Source organism: Anticarsia gemmatalis, chromosome 2, assembly GCF_050436995.1.
Source record: "Anticarsia gemmatalis isolate Benzon Research Colony breed Stoneville strain chromosome 2, ilAntGemm2 primary, whole genome shotgun sequence".
NCBI lineage: Eukaryota > Metazoa > Arthropoda > Insecta > Lepidoptera > Erebidae > Anticarsia > Anticarsia gemmatalis.
In genome coordinates this window covers 6,721,151-6,745,436 of record NC_134746.1, presented here as the reverse complement: position 1 = coordinate 6,745,436, position 24,286 = coordinate 6,721,151, and the positions used below count along the sequence as shown (strand labels likewise).

Below are 24,286 nucleotides of genomic sequence, written 5' to 3'. Positions count from 1 at the left end.
ACAGCCGAAGGGATTTGATATTTAATTCGATGGTTACTAATTAAGGTACCAATAAGTACAACAAAAATTTCTTTGTAGATGCTTAAAATGAACTTACGAGTTATTCGTTATTAATCACAAAAGCACTTTTATATTCAGTAAATACATTACAGAATGAACATGATAAAGATTTAAGTTAGGACCTTGTGTTTAAATTGGTTTTAACGAAGGTTGTGCATATTATAAATAAAATGCACACGATTAAACAATGCTAAATACAAAACTAGGCTACAAAGATTCGTGACTAGAATTCGTATCCGAAAAATTACCTTAGAACTATAAGGTTACTTTTAATATAACTTAGAATAATTGCAGTATGTAATGTTTTTGATAGTCTACTATTTTAAATATATTACAAGACTGGATTTTGGCCCGAATCAGTTGATTAAAAAGAGTTTGGAATATGCTAAATTCTGGTTATTATATGCTACTGGTCTTTTGCTACCTACCAAAGTAACTAAAGAACAATTAACCAAATCTTTGCTGAGACCCAGACTAGAGTGGAGACTGAGACAAAAGATGGATCAGTACCAAATCCTGGAGTGTACCTACTTAAACAAGCATAGCTCATCATCATAGCTGCAGGGGAGGTTTTGTGTGCCTGCATGACCAAGAAATACCTCAATTCCTATCATACAGGAAATATTAGAGTTGTAAAGTTTGAAGTTTGAAGTTCCCAGCTATGACCTTGGAATTGATCCTTAATTTGATAGAATAAGTTTCTTTATTTCTAACATCTGTAGGGGTTGAAGCAAAAGTATGCTGGATGCTCTACTCCTAAGAAATACTAACCAGATGGTAACTCAACAGGTATTTTGTAAATTACTTTTGTTAGACAAGTAGCTTTTAGGGAGATATTATGATTATTATAGAAGTAAATCTGTACAAATATTAAAGATAAGAAAAGGACAACAATTATTTATCTATTGCTTTTATACTCCTAAAATTCTTTAAAGTTTACAATAAGGTTTGACAAAACTTTGGTTTAGAGAGAGACATAGAATATCAACTCTTTACTTTAAGAGACTAGAGATATTACACCAAGGGGAAAAGGTAAGGGTATTCAAGTAAAGCATGAATACGAACTGGACTTACAAAATCAGTGTGACAGGAAAATCTACCTAGGTACAAAACTAAATGTCATTGTAAATGAGAATAAAACCGAGGTCATGGTTCATATGTGACTTTACAACACAGACTGTCAGGAAAGGAGTAAACAAGCAAATTGGTACTAAAGACAATACATTAGTACCTTTGCAGCATGTTAACGGGAGACATGTATATTTCAATGTCTGTAAAAAAATTCAGGGATTCTTAATATATTCGGCTTAGTTTAAGGTACCACAAAAACACAAATTCTGCATTTAGATTGTAGACTGTGCAAAAGAAACTCACTTGATTGATCAAACGATTGGGTGATCAATGCACAATTAATTCAGTCACTCTGTGCTTCATTCCAAGAGGACCTGATAATTCCTTTGTCTTCCCCCAGGGTCTAAGCTATTGTAGTGCCATAAAGTATGCTACACTTTAATTGAACTATTAAATGAATCTTGGTAATTTACCAATAAAGTAAAATAAGTAAAGTTACTGCATATGATATGGGGGTGATGAAATCAGTATTCATTATACCAACTATAGAATGGGCTCATGCTCCCTAGACTGTCAACCTGGATATGATAGAGTAAGCATTCATGTAATTAAATATACAGGGTGTCCCAAAACTCAACGATAATCCGAGACAGGATGAAAGGTCAAGTCATACCGGTTATAGGAAAAATAAAAAAAAAAATCTATATCACTTAGTTCAGCAATAATAGACACTTTTCAAAAAAGTAGAAATTCCACACCCTTGGTCGCATTTTCAAGTCCTGTGATCACCAATGTCACAATTTCGCTGTGTTTTTTTTAAATTTCGTGATCTTAATTAAATATGCTATTAATCGTATAACAAATTAATGCACAAAACATTGTTAATTTAATTTAAAAAAGTTAAGTTTTAGTGAGTCATCTTTCTCAAAAATATCGTTAGTCAACTTTGACGCTTCATACTGAAAAAAAAAGTACTACACTTCCCTTGGCAAGTTATTTCAAAAGTTGGCGCATTTAATCAAGATTTCAAAATGGTGCAACACTTGCCACTTTTCTTGCCATTAAAAATGTTATTTTGTTTTGAACGAAGCATGTCCTCACAGATGGATCGGACGCAATGGTTGAATATTATGGCCTCCTCGTTCTCCCGATCTAAATCCAGTAGATATTTTTTACTGGGAATGCATAAAAGAAAAAGTTTATTCGAAATCAATACAAAATCTATCAGAACTTCGCCAGAAAATTGACACAGCGTCAGAAGAAATAAATGCAAGGAATTTTGCTTGACTGGTGACAAAATCTTTTGTACGCCGTTGCAGAGCCTGTATTCATGCCAGAAGAAAGCAATTATTTTTAGTAAAGAGGTAATTGAGTCAGTCCATAACAAATATTTAATGTAATAAACATAATAGGTTATAATAATAAAAAAAAACAATGCACGAACCATCGATCTTATTTAATTATTCTCCTTAAACTAAAGTAATTCCGAATTGTTTTCCTCTAGCATGAATTCAGGCTCTGCAACGCCTTAAAAAAGACCTTTGCACCAGTCAATCAAAATTCATTGCATTTATTTCCTCTGACACTGTGTCAAATTTCTGGCTAAGTTCTGATAGATTTTGTATGGATTTCGAATAAACTTTTTCTTTTATGCATTCCCAGTAAAAAATATCTACTGGATTTAGATCGGGAGAACGAGGAGGCCATAATATTCAACCATTGCGTCCGATCCATCTGTGAGGACATGCTTCGTTCAAAACAAAATAACATTTTTAATGGCAAGAAAAGTGGCAAGTGTTGCACCATTTTGAAATCTTGATTAAATGCGCCAACTTTTGAAATAACTTGCCAAGGGAAGTGTAGTACTTTTTTTTTCAGTATGAAGCGTCAAAGTTGACTAACGATATTTTTGAGAAAGATGACTCACTAAAACTTAACTTTTTTAATTAAATTAACAATGTTTTGTGCATTAATTTGTTATACGATTAATAGCATATTTAATTAAGATCACGAAATTTAAAAAAAACACAGCGAAATTGTGACATTGGTGATCACAGGACTTGAAAATGCGACCAAGGGTGTGGAATTTCTACTTTTTTGAAAAGTGTCTATTATTGCTGAACTAAGTGATATAGAATTTTTTTTTTATTTTTCCTATAACCGGTATGACTTGGCCTTTCATCCTGTCTCGGATTATCGTTGAGTTTTGGGACACCCTGTATAATGTTTGGTCTTCAAGTAATAAAAGATAGCTTCAATATTTTGTAGTCACCTATATTTCTTGACAGCCATTATTCAGTAGTTTTCAAATTGTTAAACTAATAATTTAGAACAGAAGTGGGTAGTTATGCCATACTTAATTATGTAAAAAATTAATTCAGTAAATATTCACAACTAATAAATAAATAAATAATAATAATAAAAAAATTAATTACAAGAATAATTAAATATTATTGGAACAAAGAGCTAAAAATACCTAGCAGTATTATAATATTTCAATATCAAATAATACATAATGAGTAGTTTATCCTTAAATTCAATTACAACAATAAATTACTACTAACAAAAAGAACAACATCTATAGTTACAACTACCTTCCTTGCTTTGTAGGATTTTCCCAAAAGTGCACAGTGACAAAGGAAACAGTCATGCACAAACTATTACATGTATGTTTTTGTATAACACTGTCTCAGATTAATTGATCCTCACATTTTGAACATCAAATCTTTTGTTTACTTACAAATGCGCACATTATCGTCAAAGCGTTTATTATCACCATGTCACTATACTATAAATAAATATAAATACGAGTGACATTTCTATTTTAATATTATTACCTTCAGAATTTGGAAACAAGGCGAGGTTCTCTTTTAGTTGAACAAGGAAGTTAATAATTTGAAACCAGAAGATACAATCATGACCTTCTGATATAAAAGTAGTGTCCATAGCACAAGACAAGTATACTCAAGCTTTATTCACTTGAAATCAATACTACGTTTTCCAACACAACAATACAAAAAAATACTTACAGATTTACGAAGTCCCGTAGAAGCAGGAAAATACACACAAAAACTTAGCCTGCTGGTCTAAAATCAACACATTGTGTGTACCTCAAATGAGACGCAGAATAAATCACTAACGCAGCCCATTTATCGCGAGTGATGTTTGACAAAACTTCAAATCGATTAATTTTTCTACTCTACATGAATTTTACAAGAATGTTAGTATTTTCACATTCAGTTCACAAAATGTCACCAAGTTGGGATGAAATGACACTATTTAATTTTGATGCATACTGATTTTCACCGATTTTCAAGCGCTTTGAGAACAAAAACAGCTGGTTACTCATATATGTTTTTTTTCTGCCACATACAGCAAAGCAAGCAAAAGCATGCGTAGTGAAGTGGATACGAATTGTTGAAGACTAAAAACCGTAATAATCGTCAAATACGGTTTTACTAAAATAAATAATTGTTTGTTTCGCATTTTCCCTAATACTTAATAAGTGATAAAATGTTAGACTTCTAAACACTGTTTGGTAGTATCGTAAACTGTATAAAAATCAAAAAGTAAAACACCAAAAAATAAAATTAAAGTCAAGTTTATTTTTCTCATATTAAAGGTCTTATTAGAATAAATCTTTTAAGATCAAATTCTGCGGCTGACTGTTATTCAAACATTTTTAAAAACGAAGTAACAAAATTAAATTAGAAAATGGTTGTTAGCTCAACCATTATCTACTTTATTTAGATTGATGATTTTAACATATAGACGTACATGAAACACGCACACGTTCCGCCATTAACAATGTTAGACTCATGTAATAGGGCCCGAGCTGATTACCATTTACTGGGCATGTTGTTAAACTCCGGAAAAACTACTATGGAAAATATTGTAATAAAAGTTAGAAAGACCAGAAGTAGGTACTTTTTCCCCGACCCGGTAATCGAACACAAGACAGCTCAGCTCAAGATCAGCAGTCGGATACACTATCGACCTCGCGGCAGATGCAGTCAGTAACGTCTTTATTATCTTTTTAGTACCAACATTTTTACACTTTTTATAAAGAAGAGTCTAAAAATGCGCCTAGTCCCTATTTTTGGGCAGTCGATGACTAATTAATTAAAACTATTTATTACATCTAAAATAAAATACAGAGAAGGACGAATCATTAACTTTATTATCTCGGACCTTTAACAATATATTAATTTTTTATATAAAACCATTAAAATCCTTACTGGTTTCAAAGTTTTTCTCCTCATCTCTATTATGTAGAATACCTATAAAATCATCTTCTTTAGAAAGGCACAAATTTTTAAGAATTTCTGATGGAGATGGCATGCTTTTATCCTCTATAGGTATAGATTCTATCAGATCTTCGATGTTTTGGTCGAAGAATTCATCATCAGATTTCGCATCCGTCTTGAATTTTTCGCCACTTGAATTTTTACTGCATTGTCCGTTTTCAGTTATTTCAGCAATTAAGGAAAAATGTTCAGATTCCATATCCTCTAAGGACAATTTCGCACCGGTGCGCACAAGTTCAGCATTAGCTTCAGAGACTTGCGTGTAACACAAAATCTCCGGCGATTTTGATTGTTCTTCTGAGGACTTCGCAGGGGGTTCTTCATGTTTCTTTTTCAGTTTTTCTACAAGTTCACCAGTTTGTCTGACAACTGTACCAGGTGGTTGTGCCTGGCATTTGTGAGTTCTCTGAGATACCTGTAAATAAAATAATGAAGGTTAATTTAACAAAAAATATCTCTGGTCCGAGTGGTAGAATACGCGACTGCTGAACACGAGGTTTGGCTGGAGTTCGATTCACGGGACTGGCATGGTGCTATTGGGTTTCTTTGAACTACATTTGAATATTCTCGATAGCAGCTTTGAGTTTGGTAGAGCAGTCCCGGTACCTATAGGTACAGTAAGTGGCTCGTCTCTTACATGGGACGTACATTCTAAATGGCGACACGTGTGTTTACTTCTTTTAGCTATTTATACCTTCGGGTATAACATGCGAAATGCTATAAATAAATATAATATTTTTTTTACATGTCGCCATTTTTTACAATTTACAATCAATGTTAAAGTAACAAAAGACGAATTAATTGATCAGTATTTAATACTCACTTTGTATCGGAAACTTTTTTGGCAAGCTGTGCATTTGTATGGCATAACCCCAGTATGTATGCGCCTGTGGACTAGATATGAAACGCGTTGCCGGAAACATTTCCCTGTAAAAATAGATAAACGAATTTTTAAGTTTAATACACCAAAATGATTTTCAATTTTGGTTTAAAATATTCTCATTTAAACATTATTTACCGCAAGTTTCACACGAGAATGGTTTTTCACCAGTATGGATGCGTTGATGATTGTGTAATGTTGATAGTTCCTTAAAAGCTCGCCCGCAATAACTGCATGTGTGCGGCTTCTCATCATTGTGATATAAAAGATGTTTATGATAAGACTGTTGAAATGTAAAGGTTTTGTTACATTGTGTGCAAGCGTATGGAGTTTCACCTGTAACAATATAAGATATATAGTAATTGGTATTGAATAAAAAATACTATTTAAAAATGTGGTTTTCACGTTACCGTTAAGAACTAAGGAGATGTTTGTATGGAGCCATAAAATAAACCAAGCTACAAAGCAAGCTTATTGTGGCGTAGAGTTAGCTGATTTTAATAGTTACTCGATCCTTAAAACACTGCTCTGATAGCATTTTACTAGCTGTACTCGGTCTACATGTTAAAAATATTAAATTAATTATTCTGTTAGTACGAATTACCTCAACAACTAACACCAATTATTTTTTTAACCTGTATGAAGTCGTTTGTGTTTCTTCAGGAAATATTTTGTTGTAAAACATTTCCGGCAAACTTCACATTGCCATTGTTTGTTATCATTTCTTTCTAAACTCGTTACTTTTTCATCCTGTTGCTCTAAGGTAGATTGTCCGGATGTTTTTTCCAAATTGCGATTGGAATCACAATTACCGGACAAAAACCCGAAATGTGCTACCCTCAAATGTACCATAAGGGAACCTCTCATTTTAAAGTTCTTTGGGCACAAGTGACACTGGTAACGCGTAAAATTTTGGTTAGAATTTTCATCGATGTTGTGTATTAAACACCTGTGCATTCTTAAAATATTAGCATCAATAAACTGTAATCCACAGATATTACAAGTAGTGTTTGTTTGCACTATAGTCGCTTCCGTTTTTACAAACATTGGTTCACCACTAGGCGTACATTCTTTGCTTCTTGATATATCTATAACAGGCACCGTATTCACTGAAATTACCGGCAATTTTGGATATATTTTTACAAACTTCACAGGCGCGTTTGCTGTTGGCGCCGGAGTTTTATTTTTAACCACTGACGTTTTTGGTTTCTTCTGTTGCGCCGTACCTTGAGTTTCACTATTGGGTTTATCATTTACTGGGACATTTTGAACTTTTCCTTGGCATGTCTTTGGTGTTAATAGTTTCACGTGGCTAAATAAATGTATTGTTAGTTTGTCTAGACCACAAACCTCTTCTTGACAAACTGGGCACAATATTTTATTTGTAGAAACTTGTATCAATTTATCTCTTAATGATTGCACCGAACTGAAGACCCCTGTGTGGGCACAAACTGGACAAGGTAGAGATGCTGCATCAGCACTCATTGTATTTTGAATGTTTTAGATACTCTGATTACAATAATTAGGCAGCGCTAACGTAAGCGCATGCAAGAACGATAGCACGATACTAAAGCTTTAGCGAGTTATTTTTAGGAGTAACATACTTAATCTTTTGGCGGGATTTCAAGATATTTTGTAAAATTGCTTTGCTTATCCCGAAGTCATGAATGCAATATACGTCTATGAAAACTTGTAAAACTGGTAATAGAAATTCAATTAGAAATTATATTAAGTAGGTATGTATGTTTGTAAAGGTAACTATTCTACCTACAGTAACGATGAATTACCTTGCGCATATCATGTTATTCTCATTTAGATAATTTAGCAAATATGTTAAAATCACATTGAATTATTTTTTTGGTTTGACAACGTTTTATATCGAAACTGGAAAGAGAAACCATTTATTCATATTACTTTACATGGTATTATTTTACCGTAATTTATACGGGTTAAATTAAAATTACGGTTTTCTCTTTTTTGGTAAAAAAAAAAACAAAAAGTTCAGATGTCATTTGTTATTTTAAAAAATGGCGGTGAATTTGTTTATTATTGTTGTTAGCGATATGCTTGGTGATATTAATTAGTATTCATGTTATTGATTTAACAATACAAAAAAAACTGCGTTGCTAGTTTCAGCGGCTGCGGTATCTTTTCTATTATTTTACTGTATTTTTATTTGTTACGCCATGGCCGAAACAACAAAGACTCCAGGCTATATGGCTCAACTTTTAGAAGCTTTGGGATGGAACCAGGGAACTAGAATTCCCTTAGCTGATCCTGGGAACCAAGAACTAGAAAACCAGTTAATTAACAGGTATGGTTGGTGTACAGTTAGTTAGTATTTTCTTATAAAAATATATTTGTAAAACTAACAATAGTTATGAAAATATTTCAGACAAAACGAGTTACAGCGTTTGAAAGAGGCTTATATATTACAAAAGCAAAAGCGTGATGATCTTGATAAATACAAGTCTCTTGTTCTTACTGAAAATCAAGAGAATACAGTAAGTAAAACTAACTATGCAGTACTGTTTCAACTGAAATATTATTTCACTGTACTTATCAGTGTTTTTTATGTTTGTAGCGACTGTTGTTTGCCCACAAGCAACAATTGGAGCAAGAAGTGAAACTCCGTCAACTATCTTGCAATGAGGCTGACCGGCTTGACAGAGACATTGTTGAATGTAGCAAGCAGAACAAAGATGTTAACAGCAGAATAGATAGACTACAGAGTATGTAGAATATAAATTAATTCCAATTAATATATTATTTTAAAAGACAACAGATGTTTTACTTGAAGGATAAGATGTTAAATTATAAAGTTTTGTAATTAATACCTAATCTTTCCTTTACATAAAAATTGTACACTAGATAATATAATTAATGTACACATTCTATTACACTGTATTGAAAAGAAAATAAACTAACTTTGCATTTGCAATAACAATGACCTTACAATAAATGAAATATGGTAACTATAGTTATCTTAGAATACAATAAATTAGTCTTACAAAAAATATTTTGAATTCCAGCCTCCATAGCACGCCTGTTAAAGAAAGCGGACAGTTTGAAGACTGAGGTGTGTGGGGAACGTGGAGCCCTTCAAGAATGGCGAGCAGCATTAGAGAGAAATGCCTGCGATATCACTGCTATTGAGCAGTTTACTAAACAGGATACTTCTAAAGCCAAGGTTATATTTTAAAATATATAGACAACACAATTTATATTTCAGGACTGTCTAAGATATGTCTAAGTTTTAAGTTAGTTGCCATGTATTTCACAATAATCTATACTTATAATAAATCTGTAGAGAGGTCAATTCTGTACATTGAATATATTTAAAAAAAAACCAATGGGGGATGTTTAGTAACGGATACTGATACCGAATCTGCAATTTATAATTTTCTTTTCTGTCTGTCTGTCTGTCTGTCTGTCTGTCCTCCGTCTGTATGTGTCGCTATCACGTAAAAACTACCGAATAGAATGCACTAAAATTTGGTATATGCATAGAATAAGTAGTGGAGCAATTTCTAGGATACTTTTTATAGCATAAAATTTCAAAGATTTTTAGAAAATTGAAAAAAATACGTAAAAATCGTTTGAACCTGCGTTTCCCTATAGAGACCATAGATGGCTTTACAATCTATTTCACAACGTATGAAATTCGCATAAAGTTAACGCGGCGCCCACCGTATCGATACCTGTTGTTCGCACCAACCAATAGATGGCGTTATAGTCCGCAACAAAGCATGTTTTTTCTAATTAATTTATTTTAATGGCTTTATTGTAAAAAAAATACCTTTGAAACATGCTATACATTTATAAGATTTTAAAACATAAATGTTGTATGATATATTACACAAAAATGTTGGTTTACGTGGGTCCGGTGCGGTCGGGATATCCTAGATGGCAAATCGAGTAATTTCGTTTGTTGTCGTTGTTCGTCGCAACTAACAGATGGCGTTGTTGTTCGAAACACATAACCAAATTAATTGGTTGCATTTTGGAAATAAATTGGATAGCTATGAAACAGACTATGTGGTAAGTTTAAAAAAATAAACAACGGATGATATATAAAAAATAATTACGGGTTACGCGGTTTCGGACGTATCATCGCAAGTATACATTATTACGCGTGTGAAGAGCTCCGGCGCAGATAGGTCTGTCTGTAGCTATAATAATATTCTGAATCCAGACGGGTAAGCAATGGTCAGTCTATAATAAGGTATTATATTTTACACTGTAAACTGGTACGGATACAGACGAGAGCGGAAAAGAAGGTAACCACAGGAAATCAGGCCTACCTGAGCCTGTGTCACATTGTGTGCCCTTCGGGTCCCTTTCGTAAATAACCATTAGATGACAAAAGAGTTGTTAGCATTTTTATGTGTAGGTGTATCGAGCGCTTCGCAATTCGCTTGCTCAAACGAATAAGCAACAGTACGAAATTCACGCGAGCGGAGCCGCACGGGTCAGCTAGTTTAACATATACAGGGTGTCCCAAAACTCAACGATAATCCGTGACAGGATGAAAGGCCAGGTCATACCGGTTCTAGGAAAAATAAAAAAAAAATTCCATATCACTTAGTTCAGCAATAATAGACACTTTTCAAAAAAGTTAAAATTCCACACCCTTGGTCGCATTTTCAAGTCCTGTGATCACCAATGTCACAATTTCGCTGTTTTTTTGAATTTCGTGATCTTCATTAAATATGCTATTAATCGTAAAACAAATTAATGCACAAAACATTGTTAATTTAATAAAAAAAGTTAAGTTTTAGTGAGTCATGGTTCACAAAAATATCGTTAGTTAACTTTGACGCTTCATATTGAAAAAAAAATGTACTACACTACCCTTGGCAAGTTATTTCAAAAGTTGGCGCATTTAATCAAGATTTCAAAACGGTGCAACACTTGTCACTTTTCTTGCCATTAAAAATGTTATTTTTATTTGAACGACGAGTATCCTCGAAAATGGATCGAACGCAGTCGTACAATTGTATGGCGTCCTCGTTCCCGCGATCTAAATCCAGTAGATATTTTTAACTGGGAATGCGTAAAATAAAAAGTCTATTCGAAATCAATACAAAATCTATCAAAACTTCGCCAGAAAATTGACACAGCGTCAGAGGTAATAAATGCAAGGAATTTTGCTTGACTGGTGCAAAGGTCTTTTGTAAGGCGTTGCAGAGCCTGTATTCGTGCCAGAGGAAAACAATTCGGAATTACTTTAGTATAAGGAGAATAATTAAATAAGAACGATGGTTCGTTAATTCTTTTTTTTTATTACCATTACCTATTATGTATATTACATTAAATATTGGTTATGGACTGATTCAATTAGATCTTTACTAAAAATAATTGCTTTCCTCTGGCACGAATACAGGCTCTGCAACGGCATACAAAAGATCCTTGCACGAGTCAAGCAAAATTCCTTGCATTTATTTCTTCTGACGCTGTGTCAATTTTCTGGCGAAATTCTGATAGATTTTGTATTGATTTTGAATAGACTTTTTATTTTATACATTCCCAGTAAAAAATATCTACTGGATTAAGATCGGGGGACCGAGGAGGCCATACAATTGTACGACTGCGTTCGATCCATTTTCGAGGATACTCGTCGTTCAAATAAAAATAACATTTTTAATGGCAAGAAAAGTGACAAGTGTTGCACCATTTTGAAATCTTGATGAAATGCGCCAACTTTTGAAATAACTTGCCAAGGGTAGTGTAGTACATTTTTTTTTCAATATGAAGCGTCAAAGTTAACTAACGATATTTTTGTGAACGATGACTAACTAAAACTTAACTTTTTTTATTAAATTAACAATGTTTTGTGCATTAATTTGTTTTACGATTAATAGCATATTTAATGAAGATCACGAAATTTAAAAAAACACAGCGAAATTGTGACATTGGTGATCACAGGACTTGAAAATGCGACCAAGGGTGTGGAATTTTAACTTTTTTGAAAAGTGTCTATTATTGCTGAACTAAGTGATATGGATTTTTTTTTTTATTTTTCCTAGAACCGGTATGACTTGGCCTTTCATCCTGTCTCGGATTATCGTTGAGTTATGGGACACCCTGTATAATGATATTGGCAGCCTGTTTATGCCTGCATACTGCTTGGCAAGGGTCTCCTCCTGGAATGGGGGAGGGTTTTGACTTTGAGTCCTCCATGTCCATCAGTTATTGCTGCTTTTTCTTCATTTAGGTTAATATAGAATTTAACTGAATGTTACAGGCTTTGGAGACAAAGAGGCAGAAGTTAAAGCTGGAACATGATCGTATGCATGATCGCCTTGTCCAGCTGGTGTCCAACCTCAGTGCTGAAGAACGAGCCTGCGATAGAATCTCTGTTCAGGTTTACAATCTATAGCTAAATACATCCAATTCTAAGTGATATTCGAAAGTATTTTTTTTTATACATTTTATTTTACTTCTAAGTGACAGAGACAGAGTGATACTTAAGAGTTGTTTAAAACGGAATAGATGATTCTGCATGTTGCCAAATGTGATTTACGATAATATCATTGATTCTGTTGACTACTACGGTCTCACCACTAGGACGTGATGTCTGGTGTGTTTATGAACTTGTACTGAATGCGCGGTGTAAACTCTGCTCTGAACTGTTGTCGGCTGCTGACTACCTAAGAATTTTTTAACTTTCCAGGTCGTGGAAGGTATGGAGCAAAGAAAACAAATGATGACCATGTGGACTGCAGCTGTCGAGAATCTGAGGCAACGCGATACTGACATACGAAACATTAGAGAGGTAACTTAACTAACTGTAGCATTGATGGGGTTCAGTAGTCCGTCTATCTGTTCATCTGTCTGTCACCATGTTATATCTCATGAACAATAAATTTCACAAAAAAATATTTAAGTGAACCATCGCTTTATTTCCAGTTATTTATAGATAATGGTTCACAACCTTTCGTACGCGAATCTGAAACACAAATACTGGTATTATTCAATTACCAATATAAACCAGTTACATACCCATCCTCTTCTTAATTTGTAGGACTACGCCGTACTAGACAAGGAAGCGAACAACATCGCAGAGAAGTGTCGCGAGCAGCAGTCGTTCTGTGAGCAACAGCGCGGCAACAACGCGGAGGCGGCGCGGGAGAACATGGTGCTCGCGCAACAGCTCAGCAACACGCGGATGGCGTATCAACGACTTGTTGACCTTAATGCTACGCTTGACAGTGAGGTACGTGCTCATAACCAACTTTGTAAAAAAGAGCTTCTTATACTGAAGGAGGATTGTTGATCAGCATTTTTGTGTGTATGTATGAATGTTTTGTTTGTTTGTCGGCAATTGTCTCGCGTTTGGTTAAACCGATTCTAATGCAGTTTTCAGAAAAATATTTTTCACACTTTGGTAAAGGTTTTGATTATTTTATAGATTCAAAAATAGGTAGGTTATTAATTTGGCCTATATGTTTGCCATACCAGTCGACAAAGGACTGACAGATGTGCGTGCTCTGTAAGAGTGTATGTCATCAAAAATGCGTATATGACAATTTCTTGGGTCAATTTCTTTATAGTGTCACTCAATCCCACTTATAAAGGCAATTAGTACACATATAAAATATTGTAAAAATTATTATACTTAGTCTTCTAATCAATCGGGTTGATTGTTGCAGGCACAGAGTCTTCAACGCGAGCTGAGCAACATGCGCAACACTTTGGAGAAACTGCACATGGAGAACAGACAGATAATGGACGAACAACAGCGCAGAGACCTAGCGCTTAAACTGTGCAATAACAAGGTGAATCATTATTTCCTTATATTTGTCTATCCATGGATCTAATCCGTATCCCCACCACTGCCCAAATTTCGCTTCCACTCTCCAGTTAAACCTAGGCGACAGGCGGCCAGTTGCAAAAGCATCTGCCATATCTCCTGCCCAGTACGTTTTTAAGAGAAAACTATTTTACCTATTTTGCTTGCAGATTAGCGAGTTGAAGGAAAAGCTGATAGATTCCAAGGATAAAACGAAAACCTCAGAGAAAAGGGCGAAGGAGCTGGAAGAAATATTAAATGTAAGTACAAAAAATTGTAAATGAACTTGTAACGACGGTTAAATGATTGTAGGAGCCAGTTGGATGCGTATAGCTTAATTGCGGTAACTTTTGCCGTCAGGCCATCCGATGGTTTTTCTGATTTTTGCCCGCGGACGAAAATACCTAAGTCTTGAATTATATGTATAAACCAAATGCCGTACTTAAATACCTTGTGCTTTTTCGGCAGAATCAGAAATGTATCGTTAAGAACAATTAAATAAAACATCGAGGATTGGACTGTCCCTAGTTTACACTAAATCGATCCATAAAAGTAGTATACGTCATGTTGTTATAACCGATATAATAATATAGGATTGTGTCTGTAGGAAGAAGAGCGCTACGCAAGTCAAGTGACTGCAAGTCAGCAGCGCGCCATGCACTGCTCCTTCGTAGAACAACAGAAGCTTCTCACGCTCAAGAACGAGGTGAAGTTATTCCACATGCAGCTCAAAGGTAAACTGTCTCACTTTTATTTACTTTGGCAATAGTGACCCTGAGTAGAATATTTTAGATAATAATAGACAAGTTCCCTGCAGCGATTCTGTGCTTTCGAGTAACGAAAGTTTGACATTTAAAATGTATTATAAAAATAGTTCCTAACACATCCGCTAGTGGCGCTGATCAGATTTTTAAAAGTTGGTAACTAGCTGGTTGTTGAAAGTCGGTAGTGGTACGAATTGCCCCTCTGTAGTATATTATATATTATATCAAAAATATTGAATGGTTTTTCATTTGTTCACATATTTTACTTATCACTAGAACAACTAGTATTTGAGTTTCTCGAGTAAGTAATAAAATAATCTGGCATCAAACTTGAGCTGACTGTGTTAATTTCAATATATTTTTGGTTACAGCATCAAAAGCAGTGATGAGCAAGTTGGACTACAAACAGAAGCAAATTGAAAAGATTCGTCAGTCGCAGAAGGAATCCCTTTACGCTATTGTAAGTGACATGTTATTCTTTACTTTATTATCTTGGTCTAGCGTTAGTATGTATATGCCAAACGTCTACTTCAATTGGTTACGGTACGGTTATCAGATTCTGTTTACAAAGGACTTAAGCTTCAACCTCTCAATCTTGAGAGTTCGTAACTTTTTACACACCAAACCGTTTTAAATTATATTCTTTTTCGAAAAGTAAAATCATGCATCTCCCACTAGTTGGATAGGTATTTGATAATATTATTATTTTCGCACTTATTTAATTCATATCGTATTATAGTGTTTCCAAGTGGAGACTATCGGTGCTCGCGTGGCGCACATGGAGGGGGCGCAGGCCGAGCGGGAGTCGTCTGCCGAACTCGTCGAGAAAGAGAATAGGCAAGAATTAAATTTACACTTGATTTTATACATTTAAAATTATTCTATGTAGGATAGGTTGTTTAGTACTTATCCTTAAGTTGTGGAACTGAGGCGCCCCTAGCCAGTTGCGCTCACCATTTGGTAAACGATCTGTGGTCAAGCAACCCCTGGCGCGGTCATTTCATAGATGGGTGACCGCGTAGTGGTATTTGAGGAGGGCACGTAAAAAGTCGGTCCCGACTGTTGTCTACTAAGATAACAGTCGTTAAGCCATGTCTATGGCCTACCGGGTGGCTTGAACAACTATTACACTAGGTTGACCACTAACCATACGGCTGACAGACAGTGTACTGTGTAACTGCCTTTAAATATGTTTTATGTTGTGTTGTTCAGACTGAAGGACGTGTGCGGCATGCACGCGGCGCGGGTGGCGCTGCTGGAGCGACACGGCGCGCGCCTGCACGACGACATGCGGCGCCTGGCGCGGGACCTCGAGCTCAAGACCCTCGAGCTTACCAAACTGGTACATGACTGTTTCATTATTATTATTTTAAACATAACCTTCATATTAATATGTAGTCGTTGTGTCGTAGGGACTTTGACATATTATACAAATTGATAAGGTAGAATAAAATTAAACACCTTTTTTAATGTGGCTAATGCATTAAGCATATACCTGCACTCCACCCAGTGTGCAAAATCAAAATCAAAAAATCAAATCATTTATTCATATAGGTCAAATGCTGACACTTATGATAGTCAATGATACAGAGAGTGAATTTACCGCCAGTTCGTAAGAAAAGAAACTGGCAAGAAACACCAGGCCACTCTTTTTAATCGCCAATTAATTTTAACAATCTTTCTATTAGGTATAAATCTTTGATGATGTAAGGAGCTGCTACCAACACTATAGAACGAACACATATATATCATAATATAAATAAATTAATAAATTAAATCAATATAAAGGTGCTAATAAGTAAGATAACAAGTGTATTGGAAGCATTATAGGAGCGTATACCTACATCATGATAGTATTGCAGTCATAAGAGGCATCTCAAGAGCATACTATGCACTATGCAGGGTTATGTGGGACTCTCTCGCCAGAAGAACGGGTATACCCACTAAACAAGAAGAAGTAGAATGAGACCTTATTATGCGTCTTTTGTGTGGTTCCACCCAACCCATAATTTTCTAGTACAGTGATGGGAGAGCCATTTGCTGCATTTCATTCCCATGCAGTAGTATTTATAACCTATTGTTTTTTATGAGTATACCTAAACGTGTGTGTTATCGTTCCCCAGCAAAGTCGCCTGAAGTCGTCGATGCTGAACGTGGAGGGCGGGTCGAAGGAGCTGCGGCTGGCGCGCGCGGGCTGGCGGCGCGGGCGCGTGGAGGAGGCGCTGCTGCGCCTGCGCGTGGCGCACGCGGCGCGCGCGCTCACCGGCCTCGACGACAAGGGCTTCAACCTCGACGAGCAGAGGCTGCACATCGACGCGGTGCGTGCTTGTCACTACCGACACACACTACACTAATAAACGGACTGGCAGTGGATAATGGGACATAGAAACTATGTTTTAGTATGATTCCCGGCTTATATTAGTGGTTATCGAAATATCTTAAATGACTGCTTGTTTCGGTGAAAGCTGCGTTCGATATTTAAAGTACTTTCTCTTTATGACCTATTTTATTTGTCACCCTGTCTGTATAATTTCGACTTGGCATCTACAATATTCTGATAATTAATTTGACTGATTAATATACATAAAAAAATCTATTTAACGAAATTAATAAAGGATTCTCGCATACTCTTTATCTCCTCTTTACACTTAAGTTATTAATATTGTGTATTTTGTAGGCTATGAACGAGCGTCTAGTAGAAATAAGTGCTCGCCGCGACATGTTCAGCGTGCAGAAGCGCGCGCTATTCGAAGACTGCGGCAAACTGCGCTCCGAGATACGAGAGCGAGAGCAGAGGATCGAACAACTTATTAAGAGGTACAAATATTAACTTGCCTTTATCATTATTGTTATTTGTTACCCCATACAATCCATTTTCGCCCTTCAAAGTCATTAACCTAGCATTTTTTAGTGTGGTCTCAAGACTCATTTTCAAAAAAAATTGTGATATGCTGCTTCAGTGCTGTTTCCTAATTTAAAGTGTTATCTTCCAGATACGACATATTTATTGGATCGCTCGGCAAAGATGACTCTGGACAACAGCTATCTGTTACTTACTTCAAAATCAAGGTAATGTTATGTAGAAATAAATAATTAAAGTAACGATACCGCACATAAGATCACTTAGTTTTACATGATCGTATGTGGAGCTATAATTTCGGTGCTCTGCGATTGATGCCTTATATCATATAACAATGGAACTGATCGTCAGAATAAGACCACAATTTATTCAGACCGGTGGTAACGTCGCAAACTGGTCGAATCGCAGTGTAGCATGAGATGCCTCTTGACACATATGGTGCTTGTATAGTTCGCGGCCGAACGCGCTGAGCTGCGTGAGCGCGGCGCGCTGCTGGACGCGGACATCGGGCGGCGCGAGCGCGACGTGTCGGCGCTGGAGGCCACGCTGCGGGTGGTGCACCACGCGCACGCGCACTTCATGCACCACATCTCGCCGCTCAAGGACGACAGTGCGTCACACAACATACTTCACCTCACCTCACTTTGCCCCAAATCACCTCACCTTACCTCACCTCTAATGATATCATCTCACCTCACCTCCCCTCGGTCCACACCTCGGCTCATTTCAGCTCACTTCGCCTCACCCCGCCTTATCTCGCCTCACCTCGCCCCACCCTTCCTCATCTCGCTTATCTCTCTCATCTCTCTTCACCTCACCTCATCTCACCTCACCCCGCCTCACATCATCTCTCATCCTCTCACACATAGTCCAAGTAAGGACAAAGAGCATATGAACACATATTATACAGATCTATGATACTAAAGTAAATTATTTAATTATTCCCATAGCGCCCGAGATCACGGAGTTGAACGACCTATCCAAGCAATACTACGAGCTGCGCGACGAGCTGAAGCAACAGAACATTCGACTGGTGGAGCTGGAGCAGACCGTCACGGACGCAGAGTCGCGCCTCACGTTACTCAGTGACAAGAACAAACAACTCACTGCGAGGCAGTCAGTATACCAATGAATTATTATTCATAAAACTAGCTGGATGGCCCGTCTTCGTCCTGGTATATAGCAGATTTTATTCACATTGCTTCTCGTGAAAATTTGGATCTCGTACATACTTTGTCCTGACCATTAAACACGTGACAAAAAAATATAACATAATTTAGTCTAATTGTTCGAAAATTATGCGTATACATACCGAAAATTCATTTTCATATACAAGATTTTGTAACTACGAAATTGCTGAAGGTTTTAAATTCTTCACCGAGAGGAAAATGCATTTCAACACAACCGTTGATACGATTCCCGTTAATCTGGCTATGACGTAGTAGAAATATTTGTAATGGCTCGGGTATGTCGTAGGAGCGAGGCGGAACAGGAGCTGGAGGGTGCTCGCGAGCGCATGCAGCGGCAGGAGGGGCGGCTGCAGAACGCGAGGGACGTGGTGCGACACAACGCGCGACGAGCCAAGAAGCTCGTGGATGGCGTCGACGACTGGCGGATATTCCAGGTCATTAACTAATTATTGCTGCATTTTATGTGCTACCATATCACTTTTAGAACTAGTTTGTGGATATGTCAGATATCCTATACAATAGACAAAGTTACGGAAAATAGATGAAAAAATCCATTGGTAACCAAGCTTACCAATACATGGTGGCTAACAACAGTGGTGAAAATGGCTATTAATCTAAATATTTTATGGTACAATGACAGATGCTCAATTCAATCCATTTAAATCTATACTAATATTATAAAGCTGAAGAGTTTGTTTGTTTGTTTGTTTGTTTGAACGCGCTAATCTCAGGAACTATTGGTCCGATTTGAAAAATTCTTTCACTGTTAGATAACCTATTTATCGAGGAAGGTTATAGGCTATATATCATCACGCTACGACCGTTAGGGGCGGAGTAGTAACGAAAAATGTTACAAAAACGGGGAAAATTATGACCCACATTCTCTCTTACGTGACGCAAGCGAAGTTGCGCGGGTCAGCTAGTATTTGATAAAATGAAAATATATTAGGACGGGGAAAAAGTCTTTTCGCATTATAGTATGTATGAAATTGTAATACAATCTTTTCTCTACACAAAAAAGCTCGATATTTGGGTACCTCACGAGCTCACTGAAAGAAACCTAATGAACCGTGTGCTCATTTGTGATTCCTGAAGCCAAAGAGATTTTATTACAAGTTCATACATACTATAATGCGAAAAGACTTTTTCCCCGACCTAATATTTTAGAGGAGTCTCTTATAAGGAGAAAGATTAAAAGAATGCCAAGTACGAGACGTCGACGTGGAATCGAAAAAGTTTTATTATTGCTTTTTAACCGATTCACCTTGAAGAATATTTTTGTCTTCCGTGTTATTTATTTTTATTAGGTGAATTAATGAGATTGCTGTTTGCAGACATCGAATTAATATGTCTGATATGCATCTACTTATACGTATATAAATATACTGGATCAGTGTTCATAATATTGCGAATATTTCCTTGTTATCGGGGTATCAATGCTAGCCATCACGTAACCCAGTTACATTTAAATGTTGGCAGCTGTATCGCTCTTTTGTGTTGAAACAGTGTCATGTTTCTCAGTTCGTAAGTTTAAACGATGCACTGAGCCACTGACACATAATATTATCGTATCCGCTACGGTATCGGTTACTGCGATCTAAACTGATTAGATATACTTACATTATTGTGTTCATTGAAATATAATAGTAGGTGCCAGGATGTAGGTGTTATGCTAAGTACTATCTATGACCTAAGTATAGACGAGTGTTGTAATGGTTATTTATAGTTACAAATATAAAAAGTATGTGTTCTGCTTATTTAGATAATTGTCTGGTTTTCCTTATACACATTATTGTGCGAAAATTTTAATATTCGGCGCCTATGTACCTACTTTACCCTGTCTAGTCTAATACTAAAGAACTTTTTGAAGAAAATATTTTCCTAACTATGAGACTACGGTCTGTAACACTACCTGTCCGTTGACACGGAGCAAGGCTGCGGTGCGGAGAAACGAAGAAACATAGATAAAAATATAACTGATCGGATTGAATCACTGAAGAGGAGCGGAGATTATGTGCACTTTTCATCGCAGGCTTGCTACTGTAGCATAGAAAAGGTGTCTTTAGTTAATGTAGTAAATTGCTAGTCACTTTTTACAACAGTAGTTATCAAATAGATGTCTACTGATATACATAATAGCCTAGCAATGTAGTTACGGAACAGTAGCTATCAAATATATCTCCTGATACACAACATAGCATAATAATATTATCTTTTTTGATCGTATTCTGCACTCGATATACATAGTAGATATATGTGATGTAGTAGTTACGTTGTCGGCAGGTGTCGGTGTGGTGTCGCGACTACGCGGAGGCGGCGAGCAGCGCGGTGTCGGCGCTGGCGGCGGCGTGCCGCGACGTGCCGCCCGCCGCCGCGCAGCTCGGCGCGCTGCTCAGCGCCACCGACCTGCAGCGACACGTGCCCAAGCACCAGCGCAGGCTGCTCGCGCTCATCAACAAGTACCACACACTATTTTCTCCTTCACACTAGTTTTCTACTTCAACACTCCTATTTTAGCTGAGAATATGATAACATACCCGTTTATGGATAAAGACTCGCCCGTGGCGTACAACTGAGGATATACCTAAAAGACGAAATGTCCTTATTTCGTATGCATCTGCCTACATTAAGTTGTCTTTGCAAAGAATTTAACCAGACAGTATTTTTATTGACATATTTTGTCACGTGTAAATTAATATTTGGACGTTCGCTTGATAAGAACGTACACGTGCGTGCACGTACGTATTCGCACGTGTTCGAGCTGTTGATATGACTTAATACTGGTGGGTTATAAACACAGAATATAAGGAATTGAATCAAAAACGTGATCATACTATTAACTTATGCAGTTTCTTTGCTTAGTTTCACAAACAATTAAATTTCAATATATTACACAACACAGCTCATTTATTGCAGCATAATAGATATATATTACTCATACCTTATCACTGAACGACTATCAATCACTTATTTTGAATAAAATATACGCCCAGTATCTAGCAAGTGGTCTGTTGAATGATTTTAATAGTAAATACAATATGTAACTTCTGGAATCATCTCTATCCTACTCAATCATTAAACTAATTTTATTCCAGGACTATTTCGGATAAGACACATATAGGCAAGAAAGAATCGTGCGTAGAACTGCAAGGTAAGATTTAAAGAAAACACAGAACCAGTACCTAACTGTAAAGTATTTATTTGCGGATATCCCATCCTTGACACAGTCGTAGGGACGACAAGTCGACAACAGCCTTAACCTCTGCGCAATCTAACTCGGTCTAAGTTACATTATACTTACTAGTTACCTACGGGAATTAAATTAGGATATTTCTACGCCATTATACTTCTTATAGACGGGACGGGGTACTTATATCCAAAAAAGTTACGAATTTAAAGATGTATTGTTGTTATTATGTACTCAGAGTCTGTATTCTCCACGTCGTCGGAGTCCATACGGAGTGGCGTGAGCATCGCTAGCGGCTACACGAAGCGACTCGCCGGCTTCCGGAGACAACTGGCGCCCAAAGTGCAGGAGGATGCGGTAAGACACAGTCTTGCTATCTCAGAGCCTTTGTGATTTTATCATCATTGGCTTCAAAATTTTACCTACGTTACTGCCCAATGCTGACCAAAACTTTATTTTATAATCAAATTCTATTTTAAACGTGGTTAATATCGTGTATTCACGTTAGCACAGTAGTGGCACCAATGCGGAGCATATCCTATAACTGTGCTTTATTATGAAAGTCCAGAAACTTAGCATCTAACAGTTTTATTGTAACTAATATTTAGGTATAGCGTAAAGTTCATAACAATCCGTGTCAGAACCGACAAAATGTGTAATCTACACGGTACATAAGTGCAATAATGTAATTGAACGACTCTCAACTGGCTTACTTACTTAATAAGGCATTTCTAGGCTTCCCCCAATTTAGCAGATTACCCAAACTTTTACGGTTTCACGTGTTTAGGGTTTAACTATTTTGTTTATTGTTTGCAGTTAGTGGACGACATTCCAGAACAAGGTAACACAAAACTGTTTCATATAATATAGAAATAGATAACACTTTTTAAAGCCGTCAATTCGTAACGCAAAGCAATGTGAATTCAAATCCAACCCAGCGTATATTTTTTTACATACATACATAAAAATCACGCCCTGTTCCAAATAAGTATTTCCCCTACAACTTAGAAAAATATAAAAAATGAATAATAGATAGAAGAAAAAAATGTTAACGTTGGTTCTATTGTAGAGATTGTTTACATTTTATTAACCTGTAAAATCGCAGGAATTTTTTATACGAAAATGTCGCACAGCTCTGTTTTGGGCTTTCCTCACAATTACTTTGGTATATTCGTAGTTTGTAATATAATATAAGTATTAGCCTAAGTTCATTTGGTAAATATGAGATACAATTTCATTTATTTTATGTTTATTCAGCGCGGCGCTCGACGGTGTCCCTGCGCGTAATCACTTTGGGGCTGGACGAGCCTACGAGCTCGCACACCGCAGGATCTACCTACTTCTTACGATCCCGCAAGTCTTTGGACTAACGTGTCATTGTAACAATTTGTGACACAACTAGGTAATGACTATGACTAGTTATACTGCATGCGCGGATGTCATGCTCCACTCCTCGTGTATCCCGGTCACGAAGTAACTAGGCCAATTTACCACTTACTACTAACATTTACATCTGGTGAAGGATTACTTGTAACAAGTGCCAATTACACAGGGCAGGTGGCACATCACAACTTGTATCTCTAAAATAAATATTAAGTATCTTATGCATGTTGTGCCAATATAAGCTTACTGCCTAATACACTAATAATTAACCATGTTCTATGTGGAAGCTGGACCCAAGGGCTGTCTTGCGATCATTATTTATTTGGATGTTTGGTGTGGCAAAATTAATTTGATTGAGTAACTACTAACAATGGAAGTTTTTAATAAAATGTTTAGAATTACTTTTTCTTTTATTTCCTTTTTACTAAGGCACAACTGATTTCAGGTAAGGTACCAAATAATCGAAGCAAAATCAAAGTTAATTTAAATTTTATTACAACATTTTATTCTCCATATATCATGTGATTTACAGATATTCCGCCATGTACTTTTGTCTTTACTTTATTGATACAACAAACACTACTGGCAAGAAATAAAATTTTCATACATTTAACACAATATTTTAGTTGGTGGGATTTGTCATTTCAAAGTTATTGTCAAATACATTAATACAAATTGCGCAATTCACTACAAGCATCTGATTTCTACTTTAACTATGTGCTATTTCATAAAATAAGTACATTCTGTGCTTTCAAACTTTGATAAATCTAGGTATAAATACAAATATGT

At 36.3% G+C, this 24,286-nt stretch overlaps 3 protein-coding genes across 8 annotated transcripts in view; 1 reads left to right on the top strand and 2 right to left on the bottom strand.

Moving 5' to 3' along the window:
* The window catches only part of ctrip (E3 ubiquitin-protein ligase ctrip), a 34,921-nt gene extending 30,413 nt beyond the window's left edge, over window positions 1-4,508 (bottom strand). For all 6 annotated transcript variants that reach the window (XM_076128037.1, XM_076128050.1, XM_076128064.1 and 3 more), the window contains exon 1: window positions 4,161-4,508. The gene's annotated coding sequence lies outside the window, so the exon portion shown is untranslated. The remainder of the gene's footprint in view (window positions 1-4,160) is intronic.
* Window positions 4,509-5,301: 793 nt separating this feature from the next.
* On the bottom strand, window positions 5,302-7,916 carry LOC142981883 (uncharacterized). Its single transcript, XM_076128026.1, has 4 exons — window positions 6,954-7,916; window positions 6,457-6,654; window positions 6,262-6,365; window positions 5,302-5,853 (listed from the first exon to the last, which is right to left on the bottom strand). Exons 1-4 carry the CDS (start codon window positions 7,801-7,803, stop codon window positions 5,344-5,346), a joined length of 1,662 nt encoding a protein of 553 aa, XP_075984141.1. The 5' UTR covers window positions 7,804-7,916; the 3' UTR covers window positions 5,302-5,343.
* Window positions 7,917-8,345: 429 nt separating this feature from the next.
* On the top strand, window positions 8,346-23,880 carry Ccdc39 (Coiled-coil domain containing protein 39). Its single transcript, XM_076127970.1, has 24 exons — window positions 8,346-8,632; window positions 8,714-8,822; window positions 8,903-9,050; window positions 9,351-9,508; window positions 12,566-12,685; window positions 12,995-13,096; window positions 13,346-13,537; window positions 13,974-14,099; window positions 14,284-14,373; window positions 14,721-14,847; window positions 15,249-15,337; window positions 15,617-15,714; window positions 16,090-16,219; window positions 17,001-17,195; window positions 17,555-17,694; window positions 17,871-17,946; window positions 18,188-18,347; window positions 18,688-18,853; window positions 19,214-19,361; window positions 21,211-21,386; window positions 22,023-22,078; window positions 22,353-22,471; window positions 22,931-22,955; window positions 23,372-23,880. Exons 1-24 carry the CDS (start codon window positions 8,505-8,507, stop codon window positions 23,482-23,484), a joined length of 2,991 nt encoding a protein of 996 aa, XP_075984085.1. The 5' UTR covers window positions 8,346-8,504; the 3' UTR covers window positions 23,485-23,880.
* The last annotated feature ends 406 nt before the right edge of the window (window positions 23,881-24,286 follow it).

Bases quoted from the DNA above. Each gene is read 5' to 3' on its own strand.
- LOC142981883 (XM_076128026.1), bottom strand. From the start codon at position 7,803: ATGAGTGCTGATGCAGCATCTCTACCTTGTCCAGTTTGTGCCCACACA. The intron at 6,655-6,953 runs GTTAAAAAAATA...ATATTGTTACAG, and splicing joins ACACAAACGACTTCATACAG to GTGAAACTCCATACGCTTGC. The intron at 5,854-6,261 runs GTGAGTATTAAA...TTTTATTTACAG, and splicing joins AAAAAAGTTTCCGATACAAA to GTATCTCAGAGAACTCACAA.
- Ccdc39 (XM_076127970.1), top strand. From the start codon at position 8,505: ATGGCCGAAACAACAAAGACTCCAGGCTATATGGCTCAACTTTTAGAA. The intron at 14,374-14,720 runs GTAAGTACAAAA...TTGTGTCTGTAG, and splicing joins AGCTGGAAGAAATATTAAAT to GAAGAAGAGCGCTACGCAAG. The intron at 19,362-21,210 runs GTCATTAACTAA...CGTTGTCGGCAG, and splicing joins ACGACTGGCGGATATTCCAG to GTGTCGGTGTGGTGTCGCGA.